The 23785-nt window shown below is 52.7% G+C and overlaps 2 protein-coding genes across 25 annotated transcripts in view; one reads left to right on the plus strand and one right to left on the minus strand.

Annotated features, from left to right (window-relative positions):
• The first annotated feature begins 60 nt into the window (after window positions 1–60).
• On the plus strand, window positions 61–20095 carry MAP1A (microtubule associated protein 1A). Of its 2 annotated transcripts, XM_026479869.4 has the most exons (7): window positions 61–344; window positions 1303–1404; window positions 9074–9156; window positions 9418–9558; window positions 9796–17959; window positions 18111–18331; window positions 18531–20095. In XM_026479869.4, the coding sequence occupies exons 1-7, from the start codon at window positions 107–109 to the stop codon at window positions 18684–18686; spliced, it is 9105 nt and encodes a 3034-aa protein (XP_026335654.1). In that variant the 5' UTR covers window positions 61–106; the 3' UTR covers window positions 18687–20095. The 2 variants fall into 2 exon arrangements, with proteins under 2 accessions (XP_026335654.1, XP_044233455.1); XM_044377520.3 differs by lacking the exons at window positions 61–344; window positions 1303–1404 and adding an exon at window positions 6022–6129.
• Window positions 20096–21046: 951 nt separating this feature from the next.
• PPIP5K1 (diphosphoinositol pentakisphosphate kinase 1) overlaps window positions 21047–23785 on the minus strand; it is a 45551-nt gene continuing 42812 nt past the window's right edge. For all 23 annotated transcript variants that reach the window (XM_057306181.1, XM_057306178.1, XM_057306180.1 and 20 more), the window contains one exon: window positions 21047–23058. In XM_057306181.1, the coding sequence (XP_057162164.1) occupies window positions 22109–23058 (950 nt within the window). In that variant the 3' untranslated portion in view covers window positions 21047–22108. The remainder of the gene's footprint in view (window positions 23059–23785) is intronic.

Raw genomic sequence — 23785 nt, forward strand, 5'->3', positions numbered from 1 at the left:
CCCTGACAGGCAGCAGCCAATGAACGGTTCCTACCGCCGGCCTTTAAGAACCGCGCACACTCTCCCTGCAGCGGACGCTGCCGGCCTAGCACTCCGACGGGTTTCCATGGAGACCGAGGCTGGGCCCGGGCGGCCTAGCGGCGTTGCCATGGAGACAAGTCCCGGGCTGGGGCTCGGAAGCCCCGGCGCTCTGCTGGCTCAGAACCCCGCGGAGCCGCTGTGCGAAGCCGGAGCCGCACTGGCGGCAGCACGCTGGGACCTGCGGAAGCACTCTTTGCTCATCGTGATCGGTGACATCGGTACAGAGAGTCAGCTGAGGGCCGTGCGGGCCCACCTTGAACAAGGTGAGCCGCTGTCCTGGCCGTGTTTGGGGCATCCTCCATCCCGTGCTTCTCCGCCATATGTGTACGCTGCATTCCCCATCTTTAGGTTGCACTGACTGAGATCTGTGCTCCCTGTTAATCTGAATCATCAGCCCCGGTCACCTGCATCTTCCATGTCGTGTGTCCATATCGTCTCTAGCTACTAACATCTCGCTTCCCCATCCCTCCCGCACATCCCATGGCGTTCCGCGATCTCCCCGAGGTAGGAGAAATCTATACAGCCCCTGGGGCCACTCTGGTCACACCCCTCCCACTCGCAGTGTCTCGGGTCAAATGTCTTGAGAGTCCTCACCATCCCCTGGAGAGTCCATGTTCCTACCTTAATTTCTTCTTTAGGGTCCCTGAACAGGAACAGGGTGCTTTCTGCACGCCGTGGACAAATCTTAAATCTCTCAGTGCCAGCGGTAAACCTGAGAGTGACCTTCGTGGCCACAAGCTCCTCAGTCCTCACCTCCCTCTCCAGTTGCCAGGCTGTGGCGCAGTGCTGCGGAGCCACCTGCGGGTAGAAGCAAGCCATGGAGGGGTAGAGGCAAGGAGGGGGCAAAGAAGGAGAGTCTAGAATACTGTTTAGCTGTAGAGGAAAGGCAGGCCCCAGTATCTGGGAACCGGGCCTTGAGTGTCATTTCTGTCACAATTGGGCAACTCTGCAAGAAAATGACTACATAGAAACTCATTAATGACCAAGTTTAGCCCTGATTCTGCCCTTCTTTCTCTGGCTGAGGCAAAGCTCAACGAAGGCACATGATGGGAAATAGACATAGGCACCAGCCACCTTTCTTAAAGACCTCAGTGAGGCTGATCATGGCAGTCCTTATCCTCTCCCTGTCCTTACCCCTTCTTTGAGCTTTGGAAGTACTCTCCTAAGTCCACCTCCACTGACCTTATCTAGAGCCCTCTTTCTTTTTTTTTTCTCTCACAGGGATTCTCTCCTGGAACATTGACTTATCGTCCTTTGACTTGAACCAACAACTGAGACTCTTCATTACCCGGCACCTAGCTCACTTCTCCTCAGAGGTCAAAGGTTAGGACTAGTATCGTTTGTCTCCATTCTTTGGGTGAGGGTTGGTTACAGAAGAGCGGAGGTCCAGTCTCTCTGGCAGAGCTGGCTTTGTGGGAGGTTTGGGTTGAGCAGAAGGGAGGGACTCTTGAGGGGAAAGTTGCAAAGCTCCAAAGCTACCCTTGTCTACCCAGTACCCTTTGCAGACAGATGGTATGATGGTGGAGGGAACCTAGAGAACAGAATTTCTACCTGAGAAGAGGGTGGTTTATGGACAGCTATTGACATGCACTAAGGGAATGAGATACTTCTATTGAGTGATTAGTCATCTCCCATGCAAAAATCCACTCTCTCTTTTTGTGTTCCCCTTTCTGTATATCCTAGCCTGTGAGTCCTTCAGTCACCTTCCCAGATCCTTGCTTAGCACCTTTTCCTCAGTCTGCATGGCCTACGGTTTCAGTATTTCTGGTTCCTCCTTTGGTTCAGCCAACAGATCTCGAGAGCAGAGCAGAATCCCGGTACCAAAGGCTGATGAGCACCATCAAATCTAGGGTAGAAGGAAGCAGGGTCTCCTGGATTTGCTGCCACAAGAGCTAGTCACACTCTGAGACTTGGCTCTGAGATCAAAGTTCACAGGATTCAGTTTCCCATTCTGCTGGGTGGGAAAAATGGGTTAGGGATTTAAGAAAATATTTTAGAAGCTATCATTCCATGTCAGTATCTGTGGGGAGACTGCAGGAAGCCCTATATCCCATTATGAAAGTGGTGGGCCTCTGGTCATGATATCAGTAAATGCTGACACGCCAATCCATGTGCCAGTGCCTTTATGGAATATAAAATCCAGCCAACTCAACAGTCACCACCACCAAGTGACTGAAATTATATCTTATACAAATAGTTCTCGATTATCCAGTGTAGTGTGGATAATCACCTCCCCTTCTCTTCATACTCCTCCTAACTGCCCCATCTTTAGTCATTTCCCTGATCACTGACTCCTCTAGAGATGCTCCTAGAGAGAGGCTATGAGAGGGTAAATATGACTAATGTTCATTACCCTAGGAATATGTGCAGCATTTAAAAAAATGTGAAGCTGGCATCTCCTTGATGTGACTGGCTTCCTGTGAAGCTAACCACTCACTGTTTTGAGACTGCCTTCTGTTTAGAATTATGCACGTCATGGCTTCCTCCATTAGCACTGATGATTGAAAATCGACAGTTTTGCCTAGGATCTCTGGTGCAAGCTGGATAAGGTGTTGGCAGCAGGTGAAATGAATGACTGAATTAAAGTTTGGGGGTATCTGCTGATGTTAACAATTCACACTGAATCCTCTAACTTTGTCCTCTGGGTCACAGAAACTTAAGAGTAGGCTGCTTTCTGGAATGGTGTAAGAATGAACAGAATTTAAACCAAACGCTCAGCCATTCTTCAGATTAACATTTGGGGATCCTTGGGAAGATACTTACGAGAGATGTGTAGTTACCCTCAGGCATTTCTCAGAAATAAGCGCTAATATATAAACACCTACTTGACCTTTTTTAATCAAAGCGTTTTGCCATGGTGTCTGCCAGGAGCAGAGGGCAATACTCCCAAAATCAGGGCTCACTTTAGCATACTGAATTTTTTTAGGTTTGGACATTTTCATGGTGGCCTATCTGTGTCCCTGGAGAACAGTGGAGAATTTCCTGGAAAAACCCACATGGCTCAAGACAGCCACAGCCCCACCCCTGCTGGCTCCTCTTTCAGCTGTCCCCACAAACAACAGTCAGCCCAGAGCAGCTGCAGACACTGCCCCGCCCTTCAGCCTCCCATTCTGAAGAGAGGCAAGGGGAACCATGCTGCTGGGGTGGGCTTAAGGGTATATGCTAGTACGTTATGACTTAATCCTTTCTGCCCACCCCACAGGCGAGGCCACCATCCTTCTCACCTCTCCTCAACCCTGGGACCAAAAGTCAAGAAAGGGGACAAATATGTATCCTACAGTGTCAGGGCAAGTGCAATCATTCCTATCCACTATCTACTCCTGTCTCAAACACAGAAAAAGAAGGATCCACTGATGGAGCGTCAGTGGCCCAGCTCCTTCTAGCGGTCAAATCTGGTAAAGGCTTTACAAGGTGAATTTTGCCAGAAAGTCTCCAGTGGTGACTCGGAGCCTTCCTTTCTAAATCCTGCAGATAATCTAGAGCTTCCAAGCATTATAAAACAAACCCAGAAACTATTAGGACATGGACAACTGAGTTTAAACAACACTCTGATACTTCTATTATTGTTCACCCACAGGAAAGGGACAGACTTTCATAATTAATAATTCATATTGATATTTTAAGACTTTAAGGAACACACTGAAGGACCAGTTTGTAGGCCTTCTGTGTGACTCTCCATTACCACTGATGTGCTCTGAAGGTGGTAGTGCTGTTACTTCTGCCAACATGAAAGCCATTCTGTATTAATATAGTAGCTCATTGGCCCCTACAACTGGGGGTCTGCACTTTGTCTGAAATGGGAAAGCAGCGAACATGAATAGTATTTTAAGTCCCTTTCTGCAGGCATCTCCAATTCTGTGTTTACCTGGGAGCTAAGGGTATACTCTAGAGTTGGTCTGATCTGAGATTCTGATTTACGATTTCCCTGATCATAAATCTTCCACAAAAAGGAGACAGACTTCCAGTGGCATTTGTGTACTGCAGGTTTAGGATTCTAGAAATGAAGCACTTTTTCATCTTTTATGCCATTCATTCCTCCCTGCATTATTGGAAGATGGTACTAAGCCTATACTCATTTTATAGTTCAGGAAGCAAGCGTTCGGAGAGGTTAAGTGGCTTAACAGCACAATTAATAAAATGGTAGAGTCAGGTCTCAAATCCACGACTTCTAGTCGCATTTTGTGCCTGAGCTCAGGCATCTCTCTCTTTGGCATCTCACCATTTCATTGCAGCAGAGCCTCGAAACATGGCAGGTGGAGGGGTCAGTTGTGGTGGGTGGCTGTTCAGAGGGTAAGGGCTGAAGGAAAACTCCAATGTGAGTTGGAACTATGACCAGGGTGTGGCCCTTGGGGGCAGCAGTTGAGAATAAGGGTGAGCTCCGCATTGAGCTGGGAAATGTTATTTTGTCCTCAAACCAAATGTCTACTCAAGTTTCCCTCTTAGCACACTCCAGAGAGCCCTAGAAAGCAGGTAGGAGATAGAAGGCTTGAGATGGGAAGAAGTAAGAAATATGATGTTGCAGAGGGGAGGTGTTTTCCTTTTGTGATGCTCAGAACTCAGCCTGGTTTGGGTTGTGTATCTCTGCAGATGGCCTCCTCAATCCAAATGGGGCTGTTGCCATGTTGCTGCTTTGCATCTCCGGATCTGAGCAAGGATTCCTCCTCCTCTGTTCTCTCCCCCCTCCCAGTTCTGGTGACTCAGCTCCTCCTCTCCTCTGGCTACAGTTAAGAGGGGGATGGGGGATGCTGAGAGCAGAGACTATTTTGGCTTCTCTGACCTTCAAAAGCAACTCTTGGCAGTCTGGGGCAAGGGTGGGGCTGGTGCTGGGGTTTGAGTGGGTGGATGTCAATGTGTGGAAGGCATCAGGGGTTGGCCAGGACTGGGGAGGGTTGGTGGAAGGGAAGAGGGCAAGGAAGGACTCTGTGGGAGCATGTGCATCACCGGGTTGGAACTGTGTGCTAGAGCCCTCAAGATCTTCCCTTTGAATCTTTTGAGTCCTGAGACAGAGGTAGAGACTAAGGGAAACAGGGCCAACATTGGAAGGATTAAGATAGTACAAGAAAGAGACATCAGAGAGAAATAGAAAAGTACAGAGACAAGGAGAGCACAGGGACCCAAGACCCTATAAAGTCATAAGATTTTTTTAAATCCAAAGAGTACTTTACGTTGCACTTAATAACTGGCCTCTACTAAGAAAATCTTGCTTGGGCCTGGGGCCCTGGTGATCCTCCTTGGTCCCTGTTAACTCTTTCACTGAAAAGCAGAAAGCACCCAGCCTCTTCAGATTTAATGACCCAGGAATTCCAAGTATCAGTGGTTACTGTGCAGTATTACATTGGCATAGAACGACGTGCAGCTCCCAGGGTCCCTGTGCCCCACCCTGGATGAGCTAGGGGCCAAGTGTCCACTCCGGAATTTCAACCTACCCTGTGATCTAAAATGAGACTTACTTCTATCCTCCCCTGGTTTCTGCAGCTGTGGCTCAGAAGCTCACAGGGCTCAGCACAACCCCATCCCCAGTCTTCATCTCAAGCAGTCCCCTCACTCTTCCATTCTTGCGGGTCCCCAGCCCCTTTGTCTCCTGCTCCTCCAGGAATTGAAGGTCATTCCCTGGGTCTGAAGGGAGAGGCGGCAGATGGTTCCTGAGGAAAGGGGGAGGGCCCAGGCAGCCCATACCTCCTGTATCCCTGCAGTGTGCCATAGCACAGGGCTTTTGGCTGATGCTAAAAGAGTATTTCTTGACTAAACAGCATCGGGGGAGAGGGCCCTGTGGGCTATTGGAGACCACCGGGGCTCTTTTAGCTGCTAGACAACTCCTCTGCTCCAGAGCCAAACAGAAGCCCCAGAGCACTGACACAACAAAGGCAAAGAAACAGTTAAGTCTCCAGTGCCTCGTCATGGACCAGCCCCTCTTCCCCGCCCAGGCGCCGCCCTCCCCATCAAGCGCACCCCCCCACTCCCACCCCAAGTGCGGCAGACTCTTCCCTGAAGCTGCCGGCTGAGGCCGGAGCTGCTGCCTCCATGAGGGGCTCCCGCCCACACCCCAGGGTAAGAACCTAACCAAAGGGCTTTGCATGGGGGGGGGGGGGAATGCTGTGGTAGGACTAACGGGAAAGGAGTTGATACCTAATCCGGTGTGTTTGCAATTAGCCCAGCAGGATGGGCAAGGTGGGGGAACAGAGAGAAGATGAACATTACTGTGGGGTCGGCCTGGACCCAGGACCAGGTGGAGGCCAGTGGGGCCCGGGACTGTGACAGTCCACCTCCCAGGCTGGGCTGGGTTGGGAGACTCAGCCCAGGAGCAGCAGCAGAGGGTGGTGTCACTGGCTCTGCCTGGCAGCCCGCCGTGCTGGAGGAGTTTGAAGGCTATGTCTTTGGGCAGAGGCAGAAGAATCTGAAGGAAAGGCGGATGTTATGGGAATGCGCCTCATGGGAGGGTCTCTGGTGTCAGCTGCTGGATTGCTCAGCTGCTGCTATGCTGGGGGTGAGCAGAGTAGCGAGTTTTTGCCAAGTAAGGGAAGGTGGGTGACACTGTGGCGAAAAAAAAGGGGAGGAAAGGGTCATTAAGACGTGGCATGCGCCTCTTCGCAGATCAACCTATTTGCAGTGGGCTCCTCGCTCCCCATTCCCTGCGACCAGCTTGAGACCAGGACTCTAAGCCCCCACTTCTGGCTCCCTCTGGAGATTGAGAGCACTCCCTCCCCAGCAGCTGCCCTGCATTCCCAGTCCTGTCAACCCCACAGGTTCCAAGTCTCAGCCCCACCCCCACCCCATCTCCGCTTCTCTTCCCAAGATGGGGGCTCTGGAACAGAGGCGCCAGTTTCTTCTCCCTCTCTGCGTCCCCCCTCCTCACCCCCCATGCAGAGGCAGCCAAGAAAATGACTTGTCATGCTGGGGTGGGGGGTGGGGGCGGAGCTGGAGTCTGAGCTCAGCGCGCACACTCACAGACACTCACACACTGCGGCATACTGCAGCTGCCCAAGCGGCCCCCCCTCCCCTCTGCCTCACTGCGGAGACACCTGCCCTCCTGCCTGCTCAGCTTCAGCACCCCAGCCCACCTCTACCCCATCACTGGCCAAGGGGAAGTGCCCTTGCCTCATAAGAAGTCCTTTCCAAAGGAAAAGGAAAAACAAGTCTATTCCCTTCAGTGGGATTGCTGGGGAGCAGAAGAGAGAAACAGGGCTTTCTCCCAGGCCTCAAAAGGAGGGGTGCACGATATAGACCACGTAGTTGCCAGTCAGAATTGGAGAGCACACAGGCGAGGAATAGGGTCTTTCGCCAAGACAGGAAGGGGGATCAGAGAAGTCTAGTGGTTATACACAGAGGACTGTGAGGAATGGTCCACTGAGGGGAGGAAGAGTGGTAGCTAGAAAACAAATCAGTCTGTACCACAAAGATTTCTCCTCAGACCCTCCTAGCTTGAATGTGTGCCCCTGTGCGTATATGTTGTGGGGAGGGTAGGAACTGCCTATGCCTGTGACCAGCCTATGGCTAGCCTGGCCCTTCCCTGAACCTTGATACCCCTCACCTGCCCAAACCGTGCCCCAGCCTGTCTTTAAGGTGGTTCTCATCCTCTGAACTGACCTCAAAGCTTCCCTCAGTTCCCAAGTTAATAGAAGAGAACCCTTGAACTCCTTTTGGGCCCCACCCACCATCCATGAGGTTTGTTCTTCTGACACCATCCACAGCTCATTTCCCCTGCAGCTGCAAGTGCAGCCCCGGGCTGCCAGATCTGCCTGATCCTGGCACTAGGGCTCTTCCTCTTAACAAAGGCCCTGGCCCCAGGCTTCTCTCATCCAAACCCCAGAAAGAGGAGAGAGCTGAGTCGAGTAATCTAGGGGACAGATTATGAGCTCTCCCACCAATATCTCCCAGACAGCCCACTCGCAGGCCATGTGTTCAAGTCTGCAAGGTAACCCCACTGCATGCAGCAGTTAGGAAGGGCAGGAGCAGGGGATGGCAGCATCCTCCTTCCTTATCTTTGAACCCGCCACTTTCTTTTTTTGCTGCACTACTTGGTGTTTCCTGTGAGTCTGGAGAAGGGACGTGGATGGGGGATTTGAGGCTGTCTTGTCTTTCTCCATGGCCTGGGAAACACTTTGAATCTCTCCGTCCTTGTTTGTTTCTTGTTTGTGGACCCCTGACTCCCGTTTGTGGCCTGCCATCTCCATCTCCGTAGGAGAGGGGCAAGGATGAGAGATGAAACTGTTCACAAGGGATGAGTTGTGGGGCAGTGAACCAGGCCTCTCTTGTGCCTGGGGCTGTGGAGGTAAGGTGGGAGAGGGAGTTGTGGTGGAAACAGTATGATTGTGTCCATGTTTGTAAGCGCAGCCTTGGTCTCCGAGGAAGTAGAGAACAGAATGAGAAATTACAGTCCTATTTCTCCTCTTTGAATTGTACAACCCCAAAGGTTTAGAGACATAGAAACAGTCTTTTGGAATGGGAATTCTGGCCTTGGATAGGAGATGGAAAGGAGGATGTGGAGTCCGTAGACACTGCGGCGAATAAGTGTCTCCGTCCTTATTTCCAGGGATTCTGGTGGCATGAAAGCCCAGGACAGAGGCAGGCTAGTTAGGAGAGAGCTGAGTGAGGATCGTGATCCTGGGAGCCCTCCCTCCAGCTGAGCCCCCCATCCCCAGGCAGCACCAGGAGCTTAGTGCTCGAGAGGGACAAAAGCTTCTTGTCAATAGGCGGCCTGAGGCAGACGTTCCAGGCGGAGGGGGTGGGGTACCAGACTGAGCAGCCAGAGGGTGTGGCAGATTGGGAGAGGGGAGGAGGAAACCCTGAAAGGGCAGGGCTGGAGGAGCCCGTTCCTAGACCTTACTCAGCAGTATCCAAAGTGGAAGGATCTAAGGATAGCTAGGCTCCACTTTCCCCTCGGCCCCATTTCCTGAGAGTATATTCTTTTCTCTTCTGCCCCACACAATTCCTCTCCCTTTTAGTCTATACTCACTCTCTTCAATACAAAATCCTGCATCTCTCCCTCCCTCAGGCCAGAGGACCCTCTCCCACCAGAGTGAGATCCTAGAGACCATCATCCTGGTAAACCCCAGTGCCGACAGCATCAGCTCTGAGGTAAGACTAGGGTCTGAGCCTTGCCACGAGGGCTTGCTTGGAAGTGCTATAACCCACCTCTGCCAGAAATACTGCTGTAAGGCCAAGAATTCCTGGACTTGGCTTTGAACCATCTAAGCCGCCTTATGATCCCCAGCCCCACACTGGAAATGTTGTGGGCAGTGGGGAACGTGTCCTTGCGGTACTGAGGGGAACCAGGAACATCCAGTGGCCTTCCCTGGGTTTCCTACATCCGTGACCCCTGCTGTCTTTCCCTTCTAGGTTCACCATCTCCTTAGCAGTCCATCAGCTCACAAACTACTGATCTTGAGTGGGCAAAGTTTAGAGCCTGGGGGAGACCTCATCCTACAGAGTGGTACCTACTCTTATCAAAACTTTGCCCAGGTCCTTCACAACCCAGAGGTAAGTTCCACGTCTGCATATCTGGGAGGAACAGAATGTGGGGTAGGACTAGAGCTGTGGGGAGGGATCCAAGGATGGGAAAATCTCACATTGCTTGACCAGAGGGAACTCTGGCCGAAAGGTAGGAGGAAATCCCCTCGCAAAGTGGTAGAGACTAGCAGATTGAATCTAAGTCGGGTTAAAGCAACCCCAGGTCTCTACCTGACCTGATCAGCCTTTCATCTCCCATTCTTCTAGATTGCCCAATTGCTCAGCAATAGAGACCCTGGGATCCAGGCCTTCCTCACTGTTTCCTGCTTAGGGGAGGGTGATTGGAGCCACCTGGGACTATCCAGTTCCCAAGAGACCCTGCACCTCCGACTAAACCCTGAGCCCACGCTGCCCACCATGGATGGTGTGGCTGAGTTCTCCGAGTATGTCTCTGAGACTGTGGATGTGCCATCTCCCTTCGACTTGCTAGAGCCCCCCACCTCAGGGGGCTTCCTCAAGCTCTCCAAGCCTTGCTGCTACATCTTCCCTGGTGGACGCGGAGACTCTGCCCTCTTTGCCGTCAACGGTTTCAACATCTTGGTGGATGGTGGTTCCGATCGCAAGTCCTGCTTCTGGAAGCTGGTGCGGCACCTGGACCGCATTGACTCCGTGCTGCTCACACACATCGGCGCAGACAACCTGCCAGGCATCAATGGACTCCTGCAGCGCAAAGTGGCAGAACTGGAGGAGGAGCAGTCCCAGGGCTCGAGCAGCTACAGCGACTGGGTGAAGAACCTCATCTCCCCTGAGCTTGGAGTTGTCTTCTTCAACGTACCAGATAAACTGCGGCTGCCTGATGCATCCCGGAAAGCCAAGCGCAGCATTGAGGAGGCCTGCCTCACTCTGCAACACCTAAACCGCCTGGGCATCCAGGCCGAACCTCTGTACCGAGTGGTCAGCAACACCATTGAGCCGCTGACCCTCTTCCACAAGATGGGTGTGGGCCGGCTGGACATGTATGTCCTCAACCCTGTCAAGGACAGCAAGGAGATGCAGTTCCTCATGCAAAAGTGGGCAGGCAATAGTAAAGCTAAGACAGGCATCGTGCTGGCTAATGGGAAGGAGGCTGAGATCTCGGTGCCCTACCTGACCTCTATCACTGCTCTGGTGGTCTGGCTACCAGCCAACCCCACGGAGAAGATTGTACGTGTGCTTTTTCCAGGGAATGCTCCCCAGAACAAGATCTTGGAGGGCCTGGAAAAGCTTCGGCACCTGGACTTCCTACGGTACCCTGTGGCTACACAGAAGGACTTGGCCTCTGGCGCTGTGCCTGCCAACCTCAAACCCAGCAAAATCAAACAACGGGCTGACAGCAAGGAGAGCCTCAAGGCCCCTGCCAAGACAGCTGTGAGCAAGCTGGCCAAACGGGAGGAGGTGGCCGAAGAGGGAGCCAAGGAAGCCCGCTCAGAACTGGCTAAGGAGTTAGCCAAAACAGAGAAAAAAGTAAAAGAGTCATCTGAGAAGCCCCCAGAGAAGCCTACCAAGCCTGAGAGGGTGAGGACAGAGTCAAGTGAGGCTCTGAAGGCAGAGAAGCGAAAGCTGATCAAAGACAAGGTGGGGAAGAAGCACCTGAAAGAAAAGATATCAAAGCTGGAAGAGAAAAAAGACAAAGAGAAAAAAGAGATCAAGAAAGAGAGAAAGGAACTCAAGAAGGATGAAGGAAGGAAGGAGGAGAAGAAGGATGCCAAGAAGGAGGAGAAGAGGAAAGATACCAAACCTGAGGTCAAGAAAATTTCCAAGCCAGACCTGAAGCCCTTTACCCCTGAGGTACGTAAGACCCTCTACAAAGCCAAGGCCCCTGGCAGGGTCAAAATGGACAAGAGTCGGGCTGCTCGTGCTGAGAAGGAGCTTTCTTCTGAGCCCCGGACACCCCCAGCCCAGAAGGGGGCTGTACCATCCCCAATAGTTAGTGGGCACAGGGAGCTAGCTCTGTCTTCACCAGAGGACCTTACACAGGACTTTGAGGAGATGAAGCGTGAGGAGAGGGGGTTGCTGGCTGAACAAAGAGACATAGGACTAGGAGAGAAACCACTCCCTCCAGACACTACAGAGGAGGGACCACCGAGCACAAATGGCCAGGGGATACCACCCTCTGTCCCAGGGCTGGAACAAGAAGAGCCTATGATGAAGGAGAAAGAGGTTGTCTCAGATATCCCTGAAGAACAAGGTGGTAAGGATAGAGGCCCAGACTCAGGGGCTGAAACAGAGGAAGAGAAAGACACCTGGGAGGAAAAGAAGCAGAAGGAAGCAGAGAGGCTCCCTGATAGAACAGAAGCCAGAGAGGAAAGTGAACCCGAGGTAAAGGAGGATGTGATAGAGAAGGCCGAGTTAGAAGAAATGGAGGAGTTGCACCCTTCAGATGAGGAAGAAGAAGAAGAGACAAAGGCTGAGGGTTTTTACCAAAAACATATGCAGGAAGCCTTGAAGGCAACTCCAAGGGGCAGGGAGGCCCTCGGAGGCCGGGAAGTAGGACTCCAGGGGAAGGCTCCTGAGAAGGAGACCTCATCATTCCTAAGCAGCCTCGCCACACCTGCTGGAGCCACTGAGCATGTCTCTTACATCCAGGACGAAACAATCCCTGGCTACTCAGAGACAGAGCAGACCATCTCAGATGAGGAGATTCATGACGAGCCGGAGGAACGCCCAGCTCCACCTAGATTTCCTACAAGTACATATGACCTCCCTGGGCCTGAAGGTCCCAGCCCCTTTGAGGCTAGCCAGCCTACAGACAGTGCTGTTCCTGCTGCCTCCAGCAAAGGCTATGGAGCGCCAGAGACTGAACTCACCTACCCCCCAAACATAGTGGCCGCCCCTTTGGCTGAAGAGGAGCACGTGTCCTCGGCCACCTCAATCACTGAGTGCGACAAGCTTTCTTCCTTTGCCACATCCGTGGCTGAGGATCAGTCTGTGGCTTCACTCACAGCTCCCCAGACAGAGGAGACAGGCAAGAGCTCCTTGCTGCTTGACACAGTCACAAGCATCCCCTCCTCCCGCACTGAAGCCACCCAGGGCTTGGACTATGTGCCATCAGCTGGAACCATCTCACCCACCTCCTCACTGGAAGAAGATAAGGGCTTCAAATCACCACCCTGTGAGGATTTCTCTGTGACTGGGGAGTCAGAGAAGAAAGGAGAGATTGTAGGGAGAGGCTTGCCTGGAGAGAAAGCTGTGGAAGAGGAAGAGGAGGAGACCACAAATGTAGAGATGTCTGAGAAACTTCCTAGTCAATTTGGAGCTCCAATGTTTGGTGGCCCTGGGCATACCCTACATCCAGGGGAAGCGGTCCTTGGAGAAGTGGAGGAGCGCTGCCTCAGCCCAGATGATAGCACGGTGAAGATGGCCTCTCCTCCACCATCTGGCCCACCCAGTGCCACCCACACACCCTTTCATCAGTCCCCAGTGGAAGAAAAGTCTGAGCCCCAAGACTTTCAGGAAGAAGGCTCCTGGGGAGAAACTGGGCATACACCAGGTGTGGGCAAGGAAGATGCTACACAGCAGATAGTTAAGCCAGAGCCTGAAGAGGTTACACTAGAGGAGGAGGGAAAGGTGCCTCCTCCCAGGAGCCCCCATGCCCCAGAAGCACCTGTCAGCATCGCTGGGGAACATACAGGCTGCACCATCCAGCTGTTGCCAGAACAGGACAAAGCAATAGTCTTTGAGACTGTGGAGGCAAGAGAGCCCACAGGTCCAATTCTGGGAACAGAAGCCCTTCCCAGAGATTTGAGAACGTCACTCCAAGAACCTGGTGAAACTCAGAAAGATGAGGTGCTCCAACTTCCTGACCAAAGCCTCTCCCCTGAAGATGCAGAGTCTGTATCTGTACTCAGTGTGGTCTCCCCAGACACAGCCAACCAAGAAGCCACCCTGAGGTCTCCCTGTGGCCTGACAGAGCAGCAGCTACACAAAGACCTTTGGCCAGAAGTGTCTCCAGAAGACACCCGGTCACTTTCTCTTTCAGAAGAGAGTCCCAGCAAGGAGACCTCTCTGGATGTCTCTTCTAAGCAGCTCTCTCCAGAAAACCTTGGCACCCTCCAGTTTGGGGAACTAAGCCTTGGAAAGGAAGAAAAGGGGCCTCTGATGCAGGCTGAGGACACCCCTCACCACCTAGTGCCTGCATCTATTCCAGAACCCCATGCAGCCACAGTGTCACCTCCCACAGATGGGACCACTGCATACCCTGCTCTGACAGACATCACAGATGAAAGCCCTGATGGAAAATTACCTGCCAGCCCCCTCTTTCATTCTACATTGTTGGGAGATGGGAAGCACTCACCTGGTGTGATCACAAGTCCTGGTGAACACATTCTGACACCTGATAGCTCCCTCACCAAGAGTCCTGAGTCTTTGCCAAGCCCTGCCATGGAGGGCATTGCCATGGAGTGGGAAGGCAAAGTTCCAGAGTTGAAAGACAGAACCCCAGAGCAGACGGACAAGGGGCCTGAACCAAAAGATGAAGTCCTACAGCAGGACAAAACTCTGGACCAGAAGGATATTGTTGTACAGCAAAAGGATACAGCCATTGGTCAGAAAGATAAGGCTCTAGAAGAAAACAGCAAGGCTGTAGAACAGCAAGATAAGGCTTTAGAACAAAAAGACAGAGACTTAGAACAAAGGGTCACCATCCTGGGACACCAGGAGGAGGCCCTGAAACCAAAAGACAAAGACTTAGAACAAAAAGACAAGGTTCTGGAACAAGAGGACAAGATCCTAGAAGAAAAAGATGAAACCTTAGAACAAAAAGTCAGAGATGCTGAACATAAAGACGAGGCTCCAGAGGACAAGGCTCCTGAACCGAAGGTCAGGGCCTTAGGACAGACAGACGAAGCCCCTGAACAGAAGGACAAGGCTCATGGACAGAAGGATAAGACCTTAGAAGAAAAAGACATAGACTTGGAACAAAAAGGCCAGGCCCAAGAACAGGAGGACAAGGCCTTGGAAAAGAAGGATGAGGCCTTTGAACAAAAATACTGGGCCTTGGGACAGAAGGCTGAAGCCTTGGAACAAAACAATAAGGCTGTTGAAGAGAAAGATAAGACTCTGGAAGACAAGGACAAAACTCAGGAGCAGGAGAGCCCAGTGCAGGAGGAGAAAACCATGAAACCAAAGGAGAAGGTCCTAGAGGAAAAATCTCCAGAAAAAGTTGAGGCTGTGCAACAGAAGGAAGAAGCTCTGCTAGAGAAGACCAAAGCTCTGGGTCTGGAAGAGAGCCCTGTGCAGGAGGACAAGGCCCAGGATCAGGGAGAGAAGTACTGGAAGGAGCAGGATGTGGTCCAGAAGTGGCAAGAAACATCTCCATCCAGAGGGGAGCAAGTTGGAGAACAGAAAGAACCTGCCCAGACATGGGAGGACACATCTCCTGAGCAGGAGGACAGGTACTGGAGGGGCAGAGAAGATGTGGGCCTGGAACAGGACACATACTGGAGGGAGCTGAGCTGTGAGCGCAAGGTGTGGTTTCCTCATGAGCTGGACGGCCAGGGGGCCCGGCCACGGTACACGGAAGAGCGGGAGAGCACTTTCCTCGATGAAGGGCCAGACGATGACCAAGAAGCGCCCCCACTGGAGCACACACCCCAGAGCCCCTGGGCCTCAGACTTCAAGGGTTTCCAGGAGCCCTCACCACAGAAGGGACTGGAGGTCGAACGCTGGCTTGCTGAGTCACCAGTTGGGCTACCACCAGAGGAAGAGGACAAGCTGACCCGCTCCCCTTTTGAGATCATCTCTCCTCCAGCCTCTCCTCCTGAGATGGTTGGACAGAGGGCTCCTCCAGCCCCAGGACGAAAAAGCCCTATCCCAGAGCCTGAGCCCATGCCACCCGTGAGGAACGAACCCACCACCCCCTCGTGGCTGGCTGACATCCCACCATGGGTGCCCAAGGACAGACCCCTGCCCCCTGCACCCCTCTCCCCAGCTCCAGCTCCCCCCACACCTGCCCCAGAGCCACACACTCCTGCGCCCTTCTCCTGGGGCACAACTGAGTATGACAGTGTGGTGGCTGCAGTACAGGAGGCAGCAGCTGAGTTGGAAGGTGGGCCATACTCCCCCTTGGGGAAAGACTACCGCAAGGCTGAAGGGGAAAGGGAAGAAGGTGGAGCTGGGATTCCTAGCAGCAGCCCTCAAAGCTCAAAGGTCCCAGAGGCCAGCGAGAGCCATGCCACCAAGGAGCCTGAGCAGATGGAGCCCGAGCAGAGAGAGCCCACACCCTATCCTGATGAGAGAAGTTTTCAGTATGCAGACATCTATGAGCAGATGATGCTTACTGGGCTTGGCCCTGCATGCCCCACTAGAGAGCCCCCACTTGGGGCAGCTGGGGACTGGCCCCCACGCATCTCAGCCAAGGAGGAGGCTGCTGGCCGAAACCCGTCTGCAGAGAAGGAGCTTTCATCTCCTGTCTCACCCAAGAGTCTCCAATCCGACACTCCAACCTTTAGCTATGCAGCCCTGGCAGGACCCGCTTTACCCCCCAGGCAGGAGCCTGAGCCAGGGCCGAGTGTGGAGCCCAGCCTTACCCCACCTGCAGTGCCCCCCCGTGTTCCTATCCCTCTGAGCAAAGGCCCAAGCCCCACTCTTAATGGTAATATCCTGAGCTGTAGCCCAGATAGGAGAACCCCATCCCCCAAGGAATCAGGCCAGGGTCACTGGGATGACAGCACTAGTGACTCAGAGCTGGAGAAGGGGGCTCGGGAACAGCCAGAGAAAGAGGCCCAGTCCCCAAGTCCCCCTCACCCCATCTCTGCGGGGCCCCCCACATTGTGGCCTGAAAGCGAGGCACATACCAGCCCTCCCTCGGACTCACACCTGGGTCCTGCCCGACCCAGCCTGGACTTCCCTGCTTCAGCCTTTGGCTTCTCCTCATTGCAGCCAGCTCCCCCACAACTGCCTTCTCCTGCTGAACCCCGCTCGGCACCCTGTGGCTCCCTCGCTTTCTCTGGGGACCGAGCTCTGGCTCTGGCTCCAGGGCCCCCCACCAGAGCCCGGCATGATGAGTACCTAGAAGTGACCAAGGCCCCCAGCCTGGACTCCTCACTGCCCCAGCTCCCATCACCCAGCTCTCCTGGGGCCCCTCTCCTCTCCAGTCTGCCACGACCTGCTTCACCAGCTCTGTCTGAAGGTTCCTCCTCTGAGGCCACCACACCTGTGATTTCGAGTGTGGCTGAGCGCTTCCCTCCTGGCCTGGAGGCTGCAGAACGGGGGTCTGGAGAGCTGGTCCCAGGAGTGGAACCAGCTGCCCACAGCCTCTGGGACCTCACTCCTCTGAGCCCAGCACCCCCAGCTTCACTGGACTTGGCCCCAGCTCCAGCTCCAAGCTTGCCTGGAGACATGGATGATAGCACTCTGCCCTGCCGCCTGGAGTGCACGGGGGCCCCCACCAAGAAGCCAAGCCCCTCCGAGAGTCCCTCTGGGGATTGTGCCACCAATGGCCCAACAGAAACCAGCCCCAACACCCCAGGCCCTGCCTTGGCCAAGGCTGAGAAAGCAGCAGCTGAGACCTGCCCTGCCTGGGAACATGGGAACTGGCCTGAGGGAGCGGAGAGGAGTTCCCGGCCTGAGACGCTGCTCTCCCCTGAGCAGCCACTGTGCCCTGGAGGGGCTTCTGCAGGCCAACCCAGAAGTGTTTCCCCTGATGTTGAGGCTGGGCCCCAGGGATGTGCTGCTGAGCCCCGGCCCCACCGTGGAGAACTCTCCCCATCCTTTCTGAACCCACCTCTGCCCCAATCCACAGATGAAGGTGACCTCTCAACTGAAGAAGCTCGGCTTGTAGGGAGAGGGGGGCGGCGCCGGGCGGGGGGCCCAGGGGCCACAGGCGGCCCATGCCCTGTGGCTGATGAGACACCCCCAACATCAGCCAGTGACTCAGGCTCCTCACAATCGGATTCTGATGTTCCACCAGAAACTGAGGAGTGCCCATCCATCACCGCTGAGGCAGCCCTCGACTCAGATGAGGATGGGGACTTCCTGCCTGTGGACAAAGCTGGGGGGGTCAGTGGAACTCACCATCCCAGGCCTGGCCATGACCCACCCCCTGTCCCTCAACCAGACCCCCGCCCATCCCCTCCTCGCCCTGATGTGTGCATGGCTGACCCCGAGGGACTCAGCTCAGAATCTGGGAGGGTAGAAAAGCTACGGGAGAAGGAGAAGGCACAGGGGAGAGTAGGGCGCAGGGCCCCAGGCAGGGCCAAGCCAGCATCTCCTGCCCGGCGTCTGGATCTTCGGGGAAAACGCTCACCCACCCCTGGTAAAGGGCCTGCAGATCGAGCATCCCGGGTCCCACCCCGACCACGCAGCACTCCAAGCCAGGTCACCCCAGCAGAGGAAAAGGATGGACACAGCCCCATGTCCAAAGGCCTAGTCAATGGACTCAAAACAGGACAATGTAAGTATAACATGAAAAGTGAGAGAGATGGTGGGTTGGGGTTGGGTGTGACTGGTCAAAGATTCCAGGAGTAGGAAGGATTGTGGGAGGAAGAAGATTGCTGAAAGTGTTCTACTTTACCTCTCCAATGAGTCCTGGCTTGTCTCTACAGCGGCCTTGGGTTCCAAGGGCGGCTCTGGCCCCCCTGTATACGTGGATCTCGCCTATATCCCGAATCATTGCAGTGGCAAGACTGCTGACCTTGACTTCTTCCGTCGAGTGCGTGCATCCTACTATGTGGTCAGTGGGAATGACCCTGTCAATGGCGAGCCGAGCCGGGCTGTGCTGGATGCATTGCTGGAAGGCAAGGCCCAGTGGGGGGAGAATCTTCAGGTGAGTGGCAAGGGATGCCAAGGAGGAGGTCTGGTCGAAGCTTACTCAGAAGCAATAGTGGAACACAGTCTCTATTCATAAAAGGACTGAGGCCTTTCTGTGGGCAGTGGGACTACTTCCTAGACCATCAGGCATGATGCCCCATCCACCTTACTTCCCTTCACATTGTCACGTCAGGCATTTCTTGTCTCCCTCCTAGGTGACTCTGATCCCTACTCATGACACAGAGGTGACTCGTGAGTGGTACCAGCAGACTCACGAGCAGCAGCAACAACTGAATGTCCTGGTCCTGGCTAGCAGCAGCACCGTGGTCATGCAGGATGAGTCCTTCCCAGCCTGCAAGATAGAGTTCTGAAAGAACCACTCTCCTTTCCCCAAGGATCTGCTCCCCCAGCTCCCTTAGAGAATGGCTATTGCTGAGTCCTTTGGGGTTGAGGGACATGGGAGCTGGGGTGGGGGAGACAGGGGACAGGATGTCTTATTGTAGAAGCTTGGGCTGGGCTAAATGGAGGGGTTGTCCCTCCCCCTCATCCATACCCGAGAGGAGTTTCAAAACCAAAGGCAACAGGGAGAGGATAGGAGGGTAAAAATTAGAATAGGAGATCATCTGATGCCTGAGAACCCTGGAGGGACCCTTTCTCCTAACACTACCAAGTGTTTGTATTGGGTGGGGAGGAAGGATGGGTCTCAGCAACCTCCTCCCTCATGGAGCGAGATCATATCCCCAAACCCAGGGATCTCTTTATCTCTATTTATTTAGCATCCTAAGGAAGGCTCTCCTGTAGTAATTTATGTGACCTGGGGGCAGGATTCTGTCAGTGAGGTGCCCAGAGCTGCGCCCTTTCCTCCATCTCCCATTCCCTTACTCACCAGGGTCTGGGTTCCAACAGGGGTCTAGGGGTACACCGCTGCTACACTGTCCCACTGCTTCCCTCCATATCTGAATGTCTCAATCCAAAACTTGAAGCTCTTTTGACCAATAGACTGGTAAGAGAAGAAAGTTGCTTATCCTCCCAGCCCCTGCTTCATACCATTCACATCCCAGAGCTATGCCCGGACCAGGCCTACTGGGCAGCACAAAGGGGCAAGGAGAGCCCAGCCTCAATCCCAGAATCCTTCCAAGCTCCCCGACCTTTTGAAGTTTTCACCCACCCATTCCAATTATCCTCATCCCTTTTCATCCCCTGCTTGGCTTCTCTGCATGTGGTCATCTGCTGTGGCCTGGTGTGTAATGGGTTAAAAATAAGCCACTGCCTGACATCCCAACATTTGACACCCCAGCAATGTGTGACTCCCCCAACATTCCACTATGCCATCCTGCAGCTGAAATGGGAACACTGGCTGCCTTTCCAGCCCCAAACTCTTGGACAGAGGATCTGGGAGGTAGAGGCCATGCCAGAGAACTTGGGCAAAATGAGAGGGAGGAAGGGAAGAAGGAGACGAAGCTGAGCTAAAGCTGAACTTCTACTGAGTAAGATGAAAACAGGCTGAAAAAAAAACCACCCCAGGAGAGGACCTCTCCCCAAGCAAGCCAATGAGCAGCCCTGCCAGACTACTGCCGGACTGAGAAATCCAGACGCTCGTCAGGGCTCGGCTTCTCTGCCAAATGACTGTGTGGAAACCAAAATAAGCCGGCCTGTTCTTCCTAGCTCCCACCCTCCCCGTGCTGCTGTGCTCTGCTCCTCCCCACACTTCCCTGCTAGAGTTCCCAGCTGCTGTAACGGAGCCACCTCCAACTCTAACAATAAAATCAAGTTCATTACAGATGCTGTGGTGCTGCTTAGGCTTTTTCTGACTGTACACATTGCTTAGTTGCTGGGCCTTGGCTTCTAGCTCTCTGCTTCTCCCAGCACTGTCACTTATCTCAATCTTTGATAACTGGAAGCAGCTCCAGGACCCAGGGAAGCCAAAGCACATAGGGTGGATAGAAGGAGAAAAAGATTCACAGGGAGCCAGCCTAATTTCTGAAAATGAGAACACCGGAGTATGAGGAAGAGGGGCCTAAGATGGGGAGATACATTTGGTTTGGGGGAGGGAAGAGGGGTGGGGGTTCTGGGAGGGGGATCTACATACTTTGGGGTGAAGAGCAGAGGACTGAATAACCAGCATTAGATACGCTGGATAAGGGAACACCAAAGAGGCAAAGAGTTGAGAAGCCCTGAGAAATCCAGAGCCTACTGAGGTTGTAAAGAGCACTCACCTGTGCAGTTAGGACTTCCACTGAGTAAATGCTGGATTTTGTCCTGCAAGGAAACCCTTTATAGTATGTCAGGAGAGGCCAGGTTGTGAACGTAAACATACGGGAAAGGGGATATTCCAGCCCTCCCAGTGTTCTGGGCTTTCCCAATGTAAATATGTCAAGGAGGCAAAGAAAGACCATAATCCCTTTATATCAATTCCTCCTGACACTCCAAAGCATCAGAGTGAGAAACTAAGAGGGTGATTCCAAGGAACTGGTTGAGAAGGCAAGTGCCCAGTGGTGCTTCACAGAGATAAAAACACTCTCTCCCACAACACTACTCATTGAAGACATTTTGAGATGGTGGGCCGACTGCCATAGGGACCACCTAGGATGCCTGATCGCTTTATTTCGTAGTCCCTCTCCACTCAACTACAGCAGCTTTTGACTGGTTCAGATTAATTCAGTCACAAACAGACATGATGGATTTATAGTTATTCATTCTTGAATTCACAAGGACATCATCACCACCATCACCATTCTTATTATTTCATATTTATTGAGCACTCATAATGTTCTGGCCACCCCACTCCAATGACTGCATTACTCCTCCTACCCGCACCCATTCCCATCCCCATATCTTTGGGAAAAGCTTCATAATCACACCTGACCCTAAAGACACAATGATAAAAGGACAAACCTCTTGGGGATCCTGGAGTGTTTGGTCTTTGGCCAGTTTGTCCCTGGCACTACTACAGAAATATATATAATCTTTGCTCATGTCTGTACAATATTGATCTCTGCTGATTGCTTAAAATAGAACCTGATTTTCTCTACTACATCATCTCTTAAGCCAAGTAGCCCCACAACAAAAGGAGGCCCAGCTTCACAGATTGGCCAAGAACCCCCAGAGCATTTTAAGTAGTTACTCTTAAATTTTCACAACAATCTAATACCTATTTTTCCCTGGAGCTATTGCCCAGAAGAACAGGTCTGGGGCAGAGGGGGATCTTGGGATGACATATAAAACACCCATAAGCCCAATCTAAAGATTAGTGGCCACAATGGATGTTTGTTTGGGAAGGGGACTCTCTTTTCTCCCAGACATATCACACAGACATCCTGGGCCCACCTGAGGAGTGCTAGCAAATGCAAGAGTCCTCCTGAATGCACATATGGTCTAAGAGTACCTTGTGAAGTTGTGAATATTTCCCCAGAAAAGTGGAGACCTTGGAGTCCCCTTTTGCACTTGCTGTCCCCGGATGGTGTCTTCAGCAGTTAAGTGGCATTTCCTTTAACAATCTGGAATTTCCTGGGATGCTCAGAGGAGCTTGGGTAATGATAGATCAGCCCACCCCTTGATGGAAATCCTATTCAAGTCTAATGGCCATGTGAGGAGTCAATGGCTGCTTTGAACATGAAATTGGCTCCTTCTCAAGCCCAGCTCTGGCACAGTTCTTGGCTTCATGCCAAGAGGGCTGCTTCCTCAGACACCTCTGGTGAGACCCAAGGTCTTACTCTGGCAGGTGAGTTAGCCAACAGAAGAAGTTGCTAGCTCAAATAGCTGGTATAGTGTGATACCACTAATGAGAACATGATTAGTCACATGTTACTGGTGGGAGGGGTGAGTACTGGTCACAGGTTAAAGACTGGCTCTGAGGGTTTGGATCACTTGATGAAAACTGGGTTTGGGGAATATCCTCTCCATGCAGCTGATCAATCACCTCAGGGACCACCCAGGACTGCTGATTAACCTCAGGGACTTCCTGGACCTGCAGATCATCCTCCCCAGGGAACTCTTGGGATGGTTTATCTACCTCAGGAATCTCCTGAGACAACAGATTGATTGCAGAAGCCTTCTGGGCCAGCCTGCCAACCTCTGCAAAGAACTCCTGGCATGGCTGGCTGAGCTCCTCAGGGATCTCTTGGGCTGGCGTGCCAACTTCCACATGGATTTCCTGGACCAGCCCACCAACCCCTACAGGGAACCCATGGGCCAGTCCGCCAACCTCCACAGAGACCTCCTGAGATGGCTGGCTGATCTCCTCAGGGTTCTCCTGGAAAAGCTGGCAAGCTTCCTCAGAGATTTTCTGACACAGTGGGCTTGCCTTCTGGCATGGCTGGTGGATCTGAGGAACTTCCTGACATATTTGGTTAATGTTGTCATGGTTCTCCTGGCATGGCTGGCTGACGTCAGGGACCTCCTGGCATGGCTGGCTGACCTCTTCAGGGATGTCCTGGCATGGCTGGCTAATGTCAGGAACCTCCTGGCATGGCTGGCTGATCTCCTCAGCAACCTCCTGGCATGGCTGGCTGGTTTCCACAGGTGGTTCCTGTGAAGACTGGCTTGGTTCAAAAGGCTCTTGCACCCCTTCAATGGGGAGCTCTTGTTCTCCATTCCTAGGGAGCATCCCAAGGGTTTGACATTCTTCAATCATGTGTGAACTTACAGAAGGTTGATCACTGAAGCCAAAAGGGCAGTTACCATCCACTGCAGTGGGGGAGGAAGGACCAGCACTGGACACAGTGCTGGAAGGGCCACTGCTGTCTGTAAAACAAAGTCAGGAGACCAAGTCAGGCAAGCTGGAAGAGTAGGCTCTATTCTATGTATGTAGTTCAAATGCCAGAATATACAGCCTTGAGGAAAGAGGGTCTGAATTCTTCCTAAGCTATGCAGAGACTGCTCAATTAGCCCAGCTCGGGAACTGTTGCTCTGACCTAATGTACACTATAGGAGTACACAGGAGCACTAAGGTATATCTAAGACTTCAGGAGAGAGTGATGAGGCCCACTTCATCCAGTTCTTTCACAAATGTACCCCCAATCCAACTCTGAATTCCCACGGTCATTCCTTCTTTGGCAGCATACCAATGCTGTATACCAGTGGCTCAGAATTAAGGGAATAAATCGAAAATATGGGATATTTTTAAAAAATACAAATTTTTAGGTTCCATCTCTAGAGATTCTAATTCTGTAGGTTTAGGATAAACATGTGGGGTGGAGAGGGAATGAGGTTATATTTTGTTGAAACACTCCCAATTAAATCTTCTGTACATCTTTTGTTAAGAATCATTTCTTTAAAGCAATCAATGTATTTCTGGGGCAAAGGTAATCATTGTTTAGAGCCCAAGAGACAATTAAGAAGGAGAACGTAGAAAAATCTTGTGAATGAAAACAGTAGGAAGGAAAAGTACCTGAAGATGGAAGACTGCCGTGGAATCTCTAAATGGCAGAGGTTCTTAATTAACCTTCTGGGGGGTCACTGAACCCTTTGA

Source organism: Ursus arctos, unplaced genomic scaffold (genome assembly GCF_023065955.2).
Source record: "Ursus arctos isolate Adak ecotype North America unplaced genomic scaffold, UrsArc2.0 scaffold_36, whole genome shotgun sequence".
In the NCBI taxonomy this organism is placed as follows: Eukaryota; Metazoa; Chordata; class Mammalia; order Carnivora; family Ursidae; genus Ursus; species Ursus arctos.